This window comes from Arvicanthis niloticus, chromosome 21 (assembly GCF_011762505.2).
Source record: "Arvicanthis niloticus isolate mArvNil1 chromosome 21, mArvNil1.pat.X, whole genome shotgun sequence".
Classification (NCBI taxonomy): domain Eukaryota; kingdom Metazoa; phylum Chordata; class Mammalia; order Rodentia; family Muridae; genus Arvicanthis; species Arvicanthis niloticus.
In genome coordinates, this window is record NC_047678.1 from 1,543,681 (window position 1) to 1,559,359 (window position 15,679).

A 15,679-nucleotide genomic window follows, 5' to 3' on the forward strand; every position below is an offset into this window, starting at 1 on the left:
GGTAAGGCTTACAGATACCAGGTAAGTTCTCTACTACTGACCCTTCGTTATTGTATGTATTTATTTGTTTATTTATGGTGGGACACACACCTCCCACATCTTGTATGTTGTGACCAGAGGGCATTTGGAAGACCCAGTTCTCTCCTTCCATTCTCTGGATACTGCAGCTTGAACTAAGGCCTTGGCCTGCTGAGTCATCTTGACTACTCTTGTTTTTATTTTTATTTTTATTTTTTATTTTAAGTCAGGGTCTCACTAAATTGACCAAATTGACCTTGTAAACATGATCCTCCTCAGCCTCCCAGGCAACTGGAATTACAAGCCTGCGGCACCAAATCTGCCTTGTAGACTCCAGAATCATAGGCATTGAAGTTTTTGCTGCTGATGCCGTCCTGTATTTTGTTAAGGAAGCCTAAGCTGACTCATGCACTCTTCAGAAAGTAACAGAAAAAGCAGTGTCTCAAGAACGGCCACTTCTGGACAAGGCAAACCTTGCCATTGAAATGCAGAAGGCCTGTTCTCAATGGATTTGATGACCTTATTTGTTAATTTAAACTTTGTTTATTCAGATAATCCAATAGAGTAACTTTTTACCTTGTGTTGTTAAGGGTATCAGACGCACTAAAAGAAAACAGAATTTGTAAAACATTAGTGATACAGCTGAAGCTTTGTTTCCTAACATTTAATTTTGAACTATCAAGATCCCAGTTGAAAGTTAAACACCTACGTGTGCGCTCGCTGCCACTCAGGTCGTCACTTTCAGACTCATCAGGATAGATGGCAGTAATGGAGACTTCATACAGTGTGTTGGGGTTCAGATTTTCAAACAGCAAGGTATTTTCATCTCCATTTAAGATGGTCTTAGGCAAAGAGGAAAAATCACATGCATACTAAATTAATAATCCATTTAGATCATGCATAACCAATGACAATGTGCTGACAGGTGAATGCTCTCCTGCACCATTACAGGTACATGAGCCCAAAGCCACTTGTCAAAGATGATTTTTATCTGTAACAGAATGCGGTGCTTTGAACAAGAAATAGCTGCCATAGACTCATGCATTTGAATACTCAGTCCTCAGTTGATAGTGCTGTTTAGAGAGGCCAGAGGAAGGTACAGCCTTGGCAGAGGAAGTACAACACAGGAGGTGAGCTTAAAGAGCGGAAAGCTTTGCTCCACTTCTATTTTGCTCCTAACTTGCAGCTGAGGACATGATACCCCAGCTTCCTGTGCTGGCTGCCTTGTCTGTCTGCTGCCTGTGCCCCCTCACCATAATGCACTCTTACCCCTCTGGAACCTTAAGCCCAAATCAGCTCCTCCTTCCACGAGATGCCTAGGGCATGGTGCTTTATCACAACAGAAAGTCACTAATACACATAAATAATCTGTATTTGAGTCATATAAGCAAATGGAAAGGAAATAGGACAGAAGAAAGACAGAGAGAGCTAACATTACCTCACGCTTATCTGGGTTCCCGACAGGTGCCCAGGTTATTCTGTAGAGAGACACATCTGAAGCTCCATGATCCCAGGTTCCCCGGAAACTCTCTGGTGTGACTTCAGTAAACTGTAAGTTGGTTGGGGCTGGAACAGGCCCTATCATAAGAAAAGGCAAGAGTATGTCTTTCAATAGGAAGTATAAACTCCATTTAACATAATTAAAATGTGAGAAACCTTATTACAATTATGCTGAAGTGTTGAAATGATATCATTTATCATAAATTTATAAAATTTATCATTTTATCATTTGTGGCTTAAATAAATTCGTTTATTAATTTTATGTGTCACTTTGTCTTTTTAATGCAGATTTTTTTTTAATTATATATGAGGCTCCTGTTGTTAGTTTTGAATACTACTGGCTATCAGCTTTCAGTTTAATCAATATTCTGATCAAATTATTATAAATTGAACACTTGATTATATCATTGTATGCTCAGCACTGAATTAAGTAATTAAATCATGGGAGTAGAAATACACAATAAGATCCTTCACTAGAACTAGGAGGACAGCGTAACTATGAAGAGAACAGCAGGCCTAATCGCTGAGTCAAACACTACAGAATAGCAAAGCATGAACATTGGAACAGAATGGAGCACTGAAGGAGGGTCCCAACAGGTTATCCTGTGTCTCTGAGTCATGGTGCCCTGAGGCCACCTCTCCTCTTCTGGACTCTGACTACACATTCTGAGTCCCACATCAGTCATCTCATTGTCCTTTCATGACCCTGGGACTTTCCGTTAACCTTTTATCTTGACAGCTAAATTGTGAACTGCTGAAGGGAAAGAGGCTTATATACACTGTTTATCCTGATAGCATTTACATAAGCCGAAAATACGAGAAAGTAATCTACAGACCCCATCAATGCTGGCCAAAGAGCTTTGAGAAACAAATGTCTCAGTAGGTAGAAATTTGCAAGCATGTTAAATATTTCCAACATGCCCATAAAACAGGGCGCAACTCACGGGTTGTTTCCTGAGCCGTCGCTGGGGGAGATATTCCCTCATCATACACTGCGGAAACGCTCACTGTGTACTGGGTTTGAGAGGAGAGGTCTTTGAGGGTAGTGCTGGCCCTTGATCTGTCCACCTCCACCTGTAACAAGAAGAAAGCAGTGGGGGCCTCTTAGAAAAGATTTTCCCTGGCCTCTCTTCAGCTGCTTACTATAACTCTCAGCAGAAAAACATCCAAAAAAGCAGGATTTCCAGTTTGCAAAGAATCCAGAAAATGGGCACAACTTAAATGTTTCCAAAGTAGGAAAAAAATGTATGTTCTGGGGCCAAAAATGGCCTGATTTTCAGGCAAGCAGTGACTGCCTGTGGATTCAAGCAAACAAACCATCTTTATCTGCATCTTTTAATATTATTGTCTTATTACTTTCAGAAATGATCTTTTATACAAAGCTCATTTGTTATGCTTAAGAACTCTGTGAGACCCACTGACCATTTGAAGTGAAAATCCAAAATTAAACAGATGTATACAGATATATAAAATAACTTTAGCACTACACAAAAATTACAAATATATACAAAAGAGTGAAAAGTTGGTTTTTAAAAAAAAATGGCTCTGGAATTCTGGCATTAAATTCCCTAATTTTATTTATTATTTATTATTATTTATTTATTACCTAATTTTTTTCCTTATTAACTTTACATCCCACTCACTGCCCTCTTCCAGTCACCCCCTCACACAGTCCTTCCCCCTCCCCTCCCTTTCTCCTCTGAGCAGGTGGGGGTCGTCCTGGGTATCCTCCCTGCCCTGATACTTAAAGTCTCTACAAGACTAGGCACTTCCTCTCCCACTGAAGCCAGACAAGGCAGCCCACCTAGAAGAGCATATCCCATGTTCAGGCAACAGTTTTTAGGATACTCCTTGAAGGGCACCCAATTTTTAAAACCATTTTCCTAGGAAGCTTCTTCATTTTGTTCCCATTTTCAACCACATTACAATGTAAAAAGCTGTGCACACCAACATCACCTCAAAAAGATAAGTCTGGAAAAGGCATAATCCTCTAACAACTTGTTCCTCCTTTCTCCTTGACCTGCCAAACTGACCATCTAACCATTATCTAACATTCCCTTTCTTCCCCCAGTCCCTGCATCTTCTCGCCATCCGGTGTTTTTAGAACATTTGGCATTTTTAGACATTCATAGACTAGAGAGTACCATATAAGGCAACTAGATGAGAAGTAAATAACTCACAAATTCTATAACTCTTTATCTACTGAGGGATGATGTTTTTGAGATTAAAATCACACAGCAGAACATTTCCAAACTAAATCTAACGCAGTCCAATATATTATTGATTTTCAAAAAAATGTTTTGACTACACAAGCTTTCTGCCTTCCATTAACAAAGTGACAAATATTCAAAACACACGATCATTTACCCTAGTAAGGTCATTTTGTTAAGCCTCGAAGGAAGACAACTATTTCTAAATCCTTTCTCATCTCCAACCTACCTCTTTGAACTCCTCTTCTGGAGTTTTGTATCTAACAATGTATTTTCGAACTTTTCCAAGCACAGGTTCCCAGATGACATTCATGGTGCTGTGGGTCACATCTCTGAGTTTCACATCCTGAGGTCTGGGTAAGGGCACTGAAGAAGCACAAGACATTAGAACCAGATGTGAGTCACCACAGAGCCTTCAGCATCTGCACACACTTTTCAGGAAGAAAGCCTGAAGGCATGTAGCTAAAATGATTTTGTTTGTTTGGGGTTTTTTGGTTTGTGTTTATTTGTTTGTTTCTTTGTTTGTATTTTGTTTTTTTTGAGCTGGGGTTTCTCTGTATAGCCCTGGATATCCTGGAACTCACTCTGGAGACCTGGCCTTGAACTCAGGGATCCACTTGTTTCTGTCTCCCAAATGCTGGGATTAAAGGTGTGTGCCATCGTACCTAATTTGATTTTTAAATAGAAATACCATTTTTTTTTCCAGACAGAGTTCCTTTATTCTGTAGAAGGCCTTTTAGAGATAGGAGATGTGCCTTTATCACACTGCTGACTTCTTGTTTACATGAGAAGCTCCCAGTCTAGTTAAAGTACTTGCTACTCAGCCATAAATGATATGTCTGTAGACATTTGTCTTCAGGTAGTTAAATAAATTAATATTGAAAATAAAATCTATCAAGGTGTGCTCTCTTCAGGATGTTATAGGAGATTCCTCAATACTTTTTTAGAACTTGACAAAAAGACCCCATTACTGAATACCTGAGATATAGAACATGAAGGAATCAAACTGGCAATGACCTAGAAACTGCATCCAGTGATTAGCTTTCATGGTGGTATAAGGAGTTATATACACCCCCAGAGGGAGAAAGTAATCAACATTCTTCCAAAACTCTGAACCCTGAGAGCTACAATTATGACTGGCCTGAGAACATATGCTTACCGATACAATAGTGGCACAAATGTCATGGGAGTTACCAATCATTTTTGATTTGGTTTTAAGTCCTTCTCCACAAGAAAAAATGTATTATTTATCACCACAATTATCAAAGCCAACAACCAGTGACTGTGCAGGTCATAAGCCATAGAGGAGAACTTACTAGTCGTACTCTGATAAATAAATATAATAATAAATCAATTCCTGGTAACATCATTATATCTATGAATTAATGCATCACTAAGCCATCATCATAGAAGCTTCTTGTTGCAGTAGATGGTGATTAGCGTGGAGACTTGTAACAAGTCAAGGTGTAAAGAAAAGATTACAAAGGTTCATCCCTAAATAGGACGTCTATATAACAAGCTCAGAAATAATTTCTGAAATAGGGGACAAAAATATTTCAAGAGCTAGACATGACAGACAACTACAAGACCACAGTATTCTCCAAAGTCACATATAAACTCAAAAGAATTGTGACAGCATGCATAAGACCTGTGCAAGTTCAAGCCAGACAAAATCCAGACTGGAGATTGGAGGTAGGCATGAAATCCCATCCCTGCTGAATAGCCATTGGCAACTGATACCTTCTGGTTGAGAGTCTGTATTAGTTTTTTTAAGTATGTGGGCCCTGATGAACTGACATGTTTCATTGAATATCCATATACCCAAGAGTATATGGGCAGGACAAATTGTATTCAATGAGTTTAAAAAAAAAAAAAAAAAAAAAAACAGAACAGAAAGTTGGGAGATTAGGGAATAGAGGCAGCTCTGGGAAACACTGGAGGATGGATATGATCAAAATGTTGCATGAAATCCTCAAAAACTTAATTTAAAAGAATATTATAGTGGTTGGACTTGATTTTCTCTTTTACAATAGAAAAGACTGTGTACAGCTCCAGACTGTATACAGCCCTTAAAGATGAATGTTGCTTTTACATAGACAAAACAGGGATTATTAAAGAGAACATGAAAAAGGCCAGAGAAGGTCTTGAGAAAAGACAGAGAGAGAAAGAGAAAGATGAGAGCTGGTACAAGGATTGGTTTTCAATCTCTCCATGATTGTCAACCCTACTTCCTTCCATCTTGGGACCATTAATTGGGTTATTTTTGCTTATTTCTTTTGGTCCCTGGGCCTTAAATAGGCTGACTAACTTTGTGAAACAACAGATAGATAATCTGATAGCAAAATCTATTCAAATACATTATCATAAGTTAGCTATGGAGGACCACGAGACTCAAGATAAGGTTGTTACTCTATCCAGGGTGTTCCCAAATCCCATCTCCACCCAACCTAAAAGAGGGGACTTCCACCCCTAGACCAAGCAGAGAGGGACCACCCAGAACCCCCTCTGACTGGTGATCTGAATTCTTGCTTAGGCTGCGAGGCTAAGCACTGCAAGGTAATATAAATAAAAGTTAAAAATATCTTTCTGGGTTCCCTGAGCGACAAGCCTGACCACATAGGGGTTGATGTCAAAAGTATCCTCTCTCCAGGAAAAAGACATCAGGATGGATATGGCCCTCATGCCTCACTGGACAACAACAGGAGGACTGGAGCCATTACAAGGTCCCTTTTAATTACTGGATGTCAGGCCTCTATCCACGCCTTGGCAAGATTAGAATTGCCATGGCCCTTCTATACTTGGAGAAAGGAGGAGATGTCAGGGGCAGCCCTGCTTATACTCTGAAGGCCTAAAATCACCCATAAGCCTAAAATCAGCAATAGGCCTGACATACATGCCTGCTAATACAAAGTCTTGGGTTTCTGTGGAAAAACACTGAAACAGATGGCTATAAGCTATTGTAAACAGGCAGCTTTTGTGGAAATTTACCAGCCTGAGTAGTCATAGACCTTGTAAATAGGCAGCCTTGGCAAAAAGTACCAACTTAGATAAGGACAAGTAAATCATAGGCAGAGACATAGTGACCTGTCTTCTGAACCTTTACCCAGCTGATACCCTGTTCTGAAAGATATCTGTACTCCCCCTGAACACCTATGCTCCTGTGTCATCCCCTTCCCCACATCCTGCATTTTTGTGTTTATAGCCCCTGTGTTAAAAAGTAAAAATTATGATTTGATAATTAAAAAAAATGACAAAAAAGAATATTATAGAGGATACTTTATAAATATTCTTATGAGAGTGAAAAATAAAAATGGGTCAATATTAGGTACCCACTAAACTTGTAAGAACAACTATATTTGCCTAAATGGTTAGAAGAAACAAATAAATCCCTTAAAGAAATGCAAGAAAATACAATCAAGCAGGTAAAGAAATTGAACAAAACAGTCCAGGACCTAAAAATGAAAATAGAAACAATAAAGAAAATGCAAAGGGAGGCAGCCCTGGAGTTGTACAACGTACGAAAGAGATCAGGAGTTACAGGTGCAAGCATCATCAACAGAACACAAGAGATAGGAGAGATAATCTCAGGCATAGAGGATACCATAAAAGATATTGACCCATCAGTCAACGAAAATACTAAGTATAAAAATCTCCTAATCCAAAATATCCAAGAAATTTAAGACACAATGAAAAGATCAAGCCTAAGAATAATAAGAATAGAGAATCCCAGCTCAATGGTCCAGAAAACATCTTCAACAAAAGCATAGAAGAAAACTTCCCTCAACTAAAGAAAGAGATGGCCATAAATGTACAGGAAGCCTACTGAACACCAAATAGATTGCAGAAAAGAAAATCCTCTTGTCGCATAGTAATAAAAACACTAAATGCATAGAACAAAGAAAGAATATGAAAAGATGTAAGGGGGAAAGGCCAAGTAACATATAAAGGCAGACTATCAGAACTGCACCAGACTTCTCAACAGAGATGCTAAAAGGCAGAAGATCCTAGACAGATGTCATCCAGACCCTAAGAGAACACAAATGCCAGCCCAGGATACTATACCCAGCAAAACTCTCAATCATTATAAATAAAGAAACCAAGATGGCAAAACTAAATTTAAACAATATTTTTCTACTAATCCAGCCCTACAGAGGATACTGAAATGAAATCTCTGACACAAGGAGGGTTAGTTACTGCACCCAAGAAAACATAAAAAAATTAAACATTTCACAACAAGCACAAAAGAATAGAATCATACACACACAATACCACCTCCAGCAACAAAAATAACAAGAACTAATAACCATCTATCTTTAATATTTCTCAACATCAATGGACTCAATTCCCCAATTTAAAAAAAAAAAAATGACTGGATCCATAAACAGGATCGAGCATTCTGCTGCATACAAGAAACAAGAAACATACGTCAGTGACAACGATAGGGACTACCTCAGAATAAAAGGTTGGGAAAAAAAAAAGTTTTCCAAGCAAATGGTCCCAAGAAACAAGCTTCAATTGCCACTCTAATATCCAGTAAAATAGACTTCCAACCAAAAGTTTTCAAATGAAATAGGGAAGGACACTTTGTATTCATTGAAGGAAAAATCCACCAAGCTGAAGTCTCAATTTTGAACATCTATGCCCCAAATGCAAGGGCACCCACATTTTGAAAAAAAAAAAAAAACTTTACTAAAGCTCAAAACACACATTGAACCTCATACAATAATAGTGGAAGACTTCAGCACCCCACTCTCCCCAGTAGACAGGTCATTGAAACAGAAACTAAACAGACACAGTGAAACTAACAGAAGTTATGAACACAAATGGATTTAACAGGTATCTACAGAACAAGAGAATACATCTTCTTCTCAGCACCCAATGGAACCGTCTCCAAAATTGACCACATAATCAGACATAAAACAACCCTCAACAGATACAAGAAGATTGGAATAATCCCATGCATTCTATCAGATCATCATGGACTAAGGCTAGACTTCAATAACAAGAAAAACAACAGAAAGCCCAAGTACTCACGAAAACTGAACAGCTCTCTACTCAATGACAACTTGGTCAGGGAAGAAATAAAAAAATCAAGACTATGGAATTCAATGAAATAAAGACACATCATACCCAAATTTATGGGACACAATGAAAGCAGTGCTAAGAGGAAATTCATAGCACTAAGGACCTTCATAAAGAAATCTTAGAGATCCTAGATGAGCAACTTAACTGCACACCTGAAAGCTCTAGAACAAAAATAAGCAAACACATCCAAGAGGAGTAGACAGCAGAAAATAGTCAAACTCAGGACTGGAATTAACCAGTTAGAAACAAAGAATGATACAAAGAATCAACAAAACCAAGAGCTAGTTCTTTAAGAAAATCAACAAGATAAATAAACCCTTAGCCAAACTAACTAAAGGGCACAGAGACAGTATACAAATTATCAAAAATCAGAAAAGAAGAAGACATAACAGAAATTGAGGAAATTCAAAAACTCATCAGAACCTACTCTCTACAATTAAAAAAAAAAAAAAGCCTATACTCTACAAAACTGGAAATATCTAGATGAAGTGGATGACTCTAGACAGCTACCACATAGCAAAGTTAAATCAAGATCAGGTAAACTGTCTAAACAGTAGTCCCATAACACCTAAGGAAATAGAAACAGTCATCAAAAACCTCCCAACCAAAAAAAAAAGCCCCAGGCCAGATGATTTTAGTGCAGAATTCTACTAGACCTTCAAAGACAGCTAATACCAACACTCCTCAAACTATTCCACAAACTAGAAACAGAAGGAACGCTACCTAACTCATTCTATGAAGCAACTATTCTGATACCTAAACCACACAAAGAGCCAACAAAGACAACTTCAGGCCAATCTTGCTTATAAATATTGATGCAAAAATACTCAATAAAGTTCTCACAAACCAAATCCAAGAATAGATCAAAACCATCATTCAACATAATCAAGTAGGCTTCATCCCAGAGATGCAAGCAAGGATGGTTCAATATACAAAAATCCACAGTACACTGTACACTATATAATACACTATATAAACAAATTCATGGGAAAAGCCACCTGATCATTTCATTAGATGCTGAAAAAAGCCATCCACAAAATACAACACCCTTTCATATTATAAGTCCTGGAGAGATCAGGAATTCATGGCACATACCTAAACATAATGAGCAATATATAGCAAGCCAATGGCCAACATAAAATTAAATGTAGAAAAACTTGAAGCAATCCCACTAAAATCAGGGAAATGACTATCTATTCAATACAGTACTTGAAGGTCTAGCGAGAGCAATTAGACAGACACACACACATACACACACACACACACACACACACACACACAGAGACAGAGAGAGAGAGAGAGAGAGAGAGAGAGAGAGAGAGAGAGAGAGAGAGAGAGATGTCAAGGGATACAAATTGGAAAGGAAGAAGTCAAAGAATCACTATTTACAGATGATATGATAGTATACACAAGCAACCCCAAAAATTCCACCAGAGAACTACTACGGCTGATAAACAACTTTAGAAAAGTGAGAGGATATAAAATTAACTCAAACAAATCAGTAGCCTTTTTTTACACAAATGATAAACAGGTTGAGAAAGAAATTAGGGAAACAATACCCTTCACAATAGCCATAAATAGTAGGTGTAACTCTTGCCAAGCAAGTGAAAGATCTGTACAATAAAAACTTCAAATTTTTAAAGAAAGAAAGAAAGAAAGAAAGAAAGAGAGAGAGAGAGAGAGAGAGAGAGAGAGAGAAAAGAAAAGAAAAGAAAAGAAAAGAAAAGAAAAGAAAAGAAAAGAAAAAAGAAATCAAAGAAGACCTCAGAAGATAGAAAGATTTCCCATGTTCATGGATTGGTAGGATTCCCATAATGAAAATGGGTATCTTACCAAAAGCAATCTACAGACTGAATGTAATCCCCAACAAAATTCCAACACAATTCTTCACAGACATGGAAAGAGCAATTCTCAAATTCATATGGAAAAACAAAAAACCCACAATAGCCAAACTAACTCATAGCAATAACAGAACTTCCAGGGGAATCACCATCCCTGACCTCAAGTGGTACTACAAAGCAACAGTGGGAAAAACCCCCACATGGTATTGATACAGAAACAGACAGGTTGATCAGTGGAATAGAATTGAAGACCCAGAAATAAACCCATACACTCATGGACTCTTGATCTTTGACAAAGAAGCCAAAGACATACAGTAGAAAAAGAGAAAATATCTTCAATAAATGGTGCTAGAGTAACTAGCAGTCTGTATGTAAGAGAATGAAAATAGTTCCATATTTATCACCTTGCACAAAGCTCAAGTCCAAGTGGATCAAGGATCTCAACATAAAACCAGATACACTGAATCTAGTAGAAGAGAAAGTTACAAAGAGCCTCTAACTCTTTGGCACAGGGGAAATTTTCCTGAACAGAACATGAATGGCTCAGGCTCTATGATCAACAATTGATAGATGAGACCTCATGAAAATGAGAAGCTTCTGTAAGCAAAAAAAAAAAAAAAAAACAACACCATCAATAGGAGAAATTGGCAACCTACAAATTGGGAGAAAAAAAAATCTTCACTAACCCTATATTCAAAAAATGGCTAATATTCAAAATATATAAAGAGTTCAAGAAGTTAACCTCCAAAAAAACAAATAACCCAATTAAAAATGGGGTGCAGAGCTAAGCAGAGAATTCACAACAGAAGAATCTAGAAAGAACAGAGAAGCACTGAAAGAAATGTTCAACATCCCTAATAATCAGATAACTGCAAATCAAAATGACCCTGAGATTCCACCTTACACCAATAAGAATGGCTAAGATCAAAAATTCAAGGGGCAGAACAAGCTGGTGAGGATGTGGAGAAAGAGGAACACTCATCCATTGCTGGTAGAATTGCAAACTGGTACAACCACTCTGGAAATCAATCTGGATATTCCTCAGAAAATTGGAAACAGTTCTACCTGAAGACCCAGCTATACCACTCTTGGGCATATACCCAAAAGATCCCCCCCCCTGCCCATACCACAAAGACACATGCTTTACCATGTTCATAGCAGCCTTATTTGTAGTAGCCAGAAGCTGGAAGCAACCTAGATGTCCTTCGATCAAAGAATGGATACAGAAAATGTGTCTCATTCACACCATAGAAAATTACTCAGCTATTTAAAAAGGAGGACATCATAAATTTTGCAGGCAAATGGATGGAACTAGAAAATATCATCCTGAGTAAGGCAACTCAGTCCCAAAAAGACATGCATGGTAGGTACTCACTGATTAGTGGATATTAGCCAAAAATTACAGAATACCTAGGATATGAACTACAGACTGTAAGAAGGGTAACCAACAGAAAGGCCTAAGTAAGGAGGCTTCATTTCCACTTAGAAAGGGGAAGGAAATAATCACAGGAGGCAGAAGGAGGAAGGGACCTGTGTAGGAGAAAGAAAGGAAGGGGGAAAGAGAAAGAGGATTAGATATGGGGTGGGGAGATAGGAGAGAAGCCCAGAGGGCCAAGAAAATGAATGGAAATAAGCAGCCTTGGGAAGTGAGAGGTGGGGGGATCCTCTAGAAAGTACTCAAGGCCTGGGAGATGAGATCCTCTCAGGACTCATTGGGGGTGACCTTAGCCGAAATGCCCAACATTGGGGAGAAGGAACTCAAAGAGTCTACCTCCAATAAATAGACAGGGTCTCAAGTGGAATGGACGAAGTTGCTAACCCATAGTCAAAATTTCTGACCCAGAATTGTTCTTGTCTAAAAGACCTGCATGGACAAAAGTGGAGACAATCATTGGACTGAAGTCAGGGATCCCAACGGTTGAATTAGGGTAATGATTGAAGAAGCTGAAGGGAAGAGCAACCCCATGGGAAGACCAGCAGACTCAACTAACCCAGACCACAGGGAGCTCCCAGAGACTGAGCCACCAACCAGGAGCATGCAAGGCTTGGTCCAAGGTCCCTGGCCCATATATATAGCAGAGGTTTGCCTGGTCAGGCCTCAGTGGGAAAAGATGAGTTTAATCCTCAAGAGATTTGAGGCCCCACGGAAGGGGAAGACCTAAGGGGAGCACCCTCTCAGAGGCAAGGGGGAGAAGGGACAGAATGAGAAACTGGGGAGGAGGGGGAGTGGAAGGAACCCAGGGAGGGCAACAACTGAAATGGAAATAAATAAAATAAATTAATTTTTTTTTTAAGGAGAAGATAATAGGCAAAAGACTTTTTTCTTTTCTTTTTTTATTTTGGTTTTGGGGGCTTTTGGTTTTGTTTGTTTGTTTGTTTGTTTGTTTGTTTGTTTGTTTGAAACAGGGTCTTTATACATAGACCTGGCAGTCCTGTAACTCATGTAGACCAGGCTAGTCTAAACCCATAGAAATCGGCCTGACTCTGCTTCCTGAGTGCTAGGATTAAAGTTGTGCACCATCATCTTTGGCTCTATTTTTTTCTTTCTGTTATAAATTTACCTCCTTCTAGCTGCCCAATGGACTGTTTCTCTTCATTTCATTTCAATTCTGCCTGTCTCTCTTGTTGAAACCCTATTTCTAACACTGTCCTTCTGCCCTCTCTGTCTTTTCATTGCTCTTATTTCTTTGCATCTGCATCTTTTCCCTCTTCTCCTTCTTTCCACTACTGAGGTCTAGAACCATTCTCAGATCCCTTATCTCATTTGTCTTCTATCTCACTGCGAATCTTAGGTTCTCAATCTCAGCCACCTCCGAACATGCGTTTCCAGTCTGAACCAAATCTCACCCTCTCATGTATCACTACCCATATCCACAAAACCACAAGCACTGGTCAGGATCTACCACATAAAAATGATAAGTCTTTACGTGTTGTCAATAAATTTATACCGATGGGCTCTTTCTTTTTTCTGCCACATGATACTTACGTTTCCTCAATATCTTTTTCACCCTTGAAGTTCCTTCTCCAATTTCCTCAGAAGTGTAGGCTAAGGAGCAGTAAATGTAAGCATGTATCACAGAAACTTCTGCTTCTCCAAGCAGCAAACAAAGTACACTTCTTAAAAAGGGAACTTGTTAAACCATCGGGGAAACCAAGCTCATTATCCCAAGACAGAAGAGCTAAAGTTCAAGAAAACATCCCTACACACTTTGAATCATTCAGTGGTATATCCCCAACACCAAGCCTGATGCCTGGGATATAATGCATGAGCAATGTGTTGTGGGATTGAGTAGACTGATGAATTGACAGACTTAAAATGAGCATTTATACGCGCCAGTTTTCACTTCAACAACTTTTGAACTTAACCCTAAATATCTTTCTCCAAACTGTAGTCACACAATAGTCCTAGTCTCATGAATTCTATATAGTGTACTTCACAAATTAAAACATGCACTGTAGGGCTGGAGAAATGGCTCAGCAGTTAAGAGCACTAGGTGCTCCTCCAGAGGACCTCCGTTCAATTCCCAGCATCTACATAACAACTCAAAACTATCTGTAACTCCAGTTCCAGAAGATCCACGGCACCAGACATGCACATGGGGCGCATATATATGGATGCAGGAAAAGACCTATACACATAAAATAAATAGATTTTTTTAAAAACATACTCTATTATTTCATATCTATTTCTTGACTAACATGTTGCCAAGAGTAACTGTAAAACTCCACTGATTATAAAATATGTTTGACGATAAGGTTCATTAAACATAAAAAGCAAAGTAGATATATGTAAAGATGAGAGATATAGATAGATGATAGCTAGTAGATGATAGATGATTGATAGACAGATAGATAGACAGACAGACAGACAGACAGACAGACAGACAGATACATGATACATAATAAGTAAGGAGATAGATAGGTAGGTAGGTAGGTAGGTAGGTAGATTGATTATTGATCAGTCATGACATGACATTATATAAAATGATATTCAGAAGGGTTCTACTTGGAAAGAGAAAGAAGGAGGATGGTAAGGGAACAGGGAAGTAGGAAGACAAATTAAGGAGCACACAATTGCATAAATATTTGGAATATCAAAATCATGCCCATTCTTTCATACACTGACTAAAAGGAAAAGGTTAATAACTATAAATACGCACTAATTATCAAACTATCACTAACATCTGTGCCGAAGTGTTCCAACAAGTGTCAAGTTTACAGCAATGAGAAACAGAAGAAAGCAACATCTTACGTGTGACTTCCCGAGCTTTGGCAGGTTCACTAGTGAGGTCATGCAGGATGGCCTGGACAGTGACCTCATACTCTGTGTTAGGAAGGAGGCCTGTCAGCTGCACATCATTCACTGTTGGTCCCACTCGCATCTACATATGGAAATGCCAGAGAGAAATAAGACATTTGAGTCAAATGCTTCCTCTTACTAGGAGATGCAGTAGAAGCCTGTTTATAACCACTAATTTAGAACAAAGCTTTTACATTCAAATATAAGAACTGGAGATTTTTTTTCTTTTGTGTTAATTTTTTAATGTGTTTACAGGTCACAAACCTCATATTCCTTGGGGGGGTTCTGGCATTATAAATTGATTTATAAATACTTCAGTATAATACAACTGTAAACCTATAAAGTCTGAGAAATGCCAAGTGATTAAGAAACAAACATCTCTCACCTCTTTGGGCTTTGTTGCTTCTGGAGATCTTGTAGGTAGGTGTGATACGGTGTAGCCCGTAGCTCCTCCCACTGGCTGCCATTGCACATGCATAGTGGTGGGGCCAACATCATAAATATTCAGGCTAACTACAGGGACTGGCACTAGGAAAATACGAAAGAGGACACCAGTTGAATCCTTCAAACAAATGTTTCCTATTTTATTGATAAATGTATATGCTAATTAGAAAATGTGTTGCTTGAGAAATTAATGAGTTACTACAGCTCCTTCTACCCATAAAAACCCCTCAGTGTTCATTGCACTGAGTTCTCCAGGATACACATTCCAGCTAATAAATAGA

The 15,679-nt window shown here is 38.6% G+C and overlaps 1 protein-coding gene across 2 annotated transcripts in view; it reads right to left on the bottom strand.

Annotated features, from left to right (window-relative positions):
• Positions 1–15,679, bottom strand: part of Col12a1 (collagen type XII alpha 1 chain) — a 104,985-nt gene that overhangs the window by 56,080 nt on the left and 33,226 nt on the right. For both annotated transcript variants that reach the window (XM_076917762.1, XM_034483621.3), the window contains exons 22-28: positions 15,340–15,482; positions 14,907–15,036; positions 3,958–4,094; positions 2,463–2,592; positions 1,457–1,596; positions 728–860; positions 595–621 (exon numbers count right to left, since the gene is read on the bottom strand). In XM_076917762.1, the coding sequence (XP_076773877.1) occupies positions 595–621; positions 728–860; positions 1,457–1,596; positions 2,463–2,592; positions 3,958–4,094; positions 14,907–15,036; positions 15,340–15,482 (840 nt within the window). The remainder of the gene's footprint in view (positions 1–594; positions 622–727; positions 861–1,456; positions 1,597–2,462; positions 2,593–3,957; positions 4,095–14,906; positions 15,037–15,339; positions 15,483–15,679) is intronic.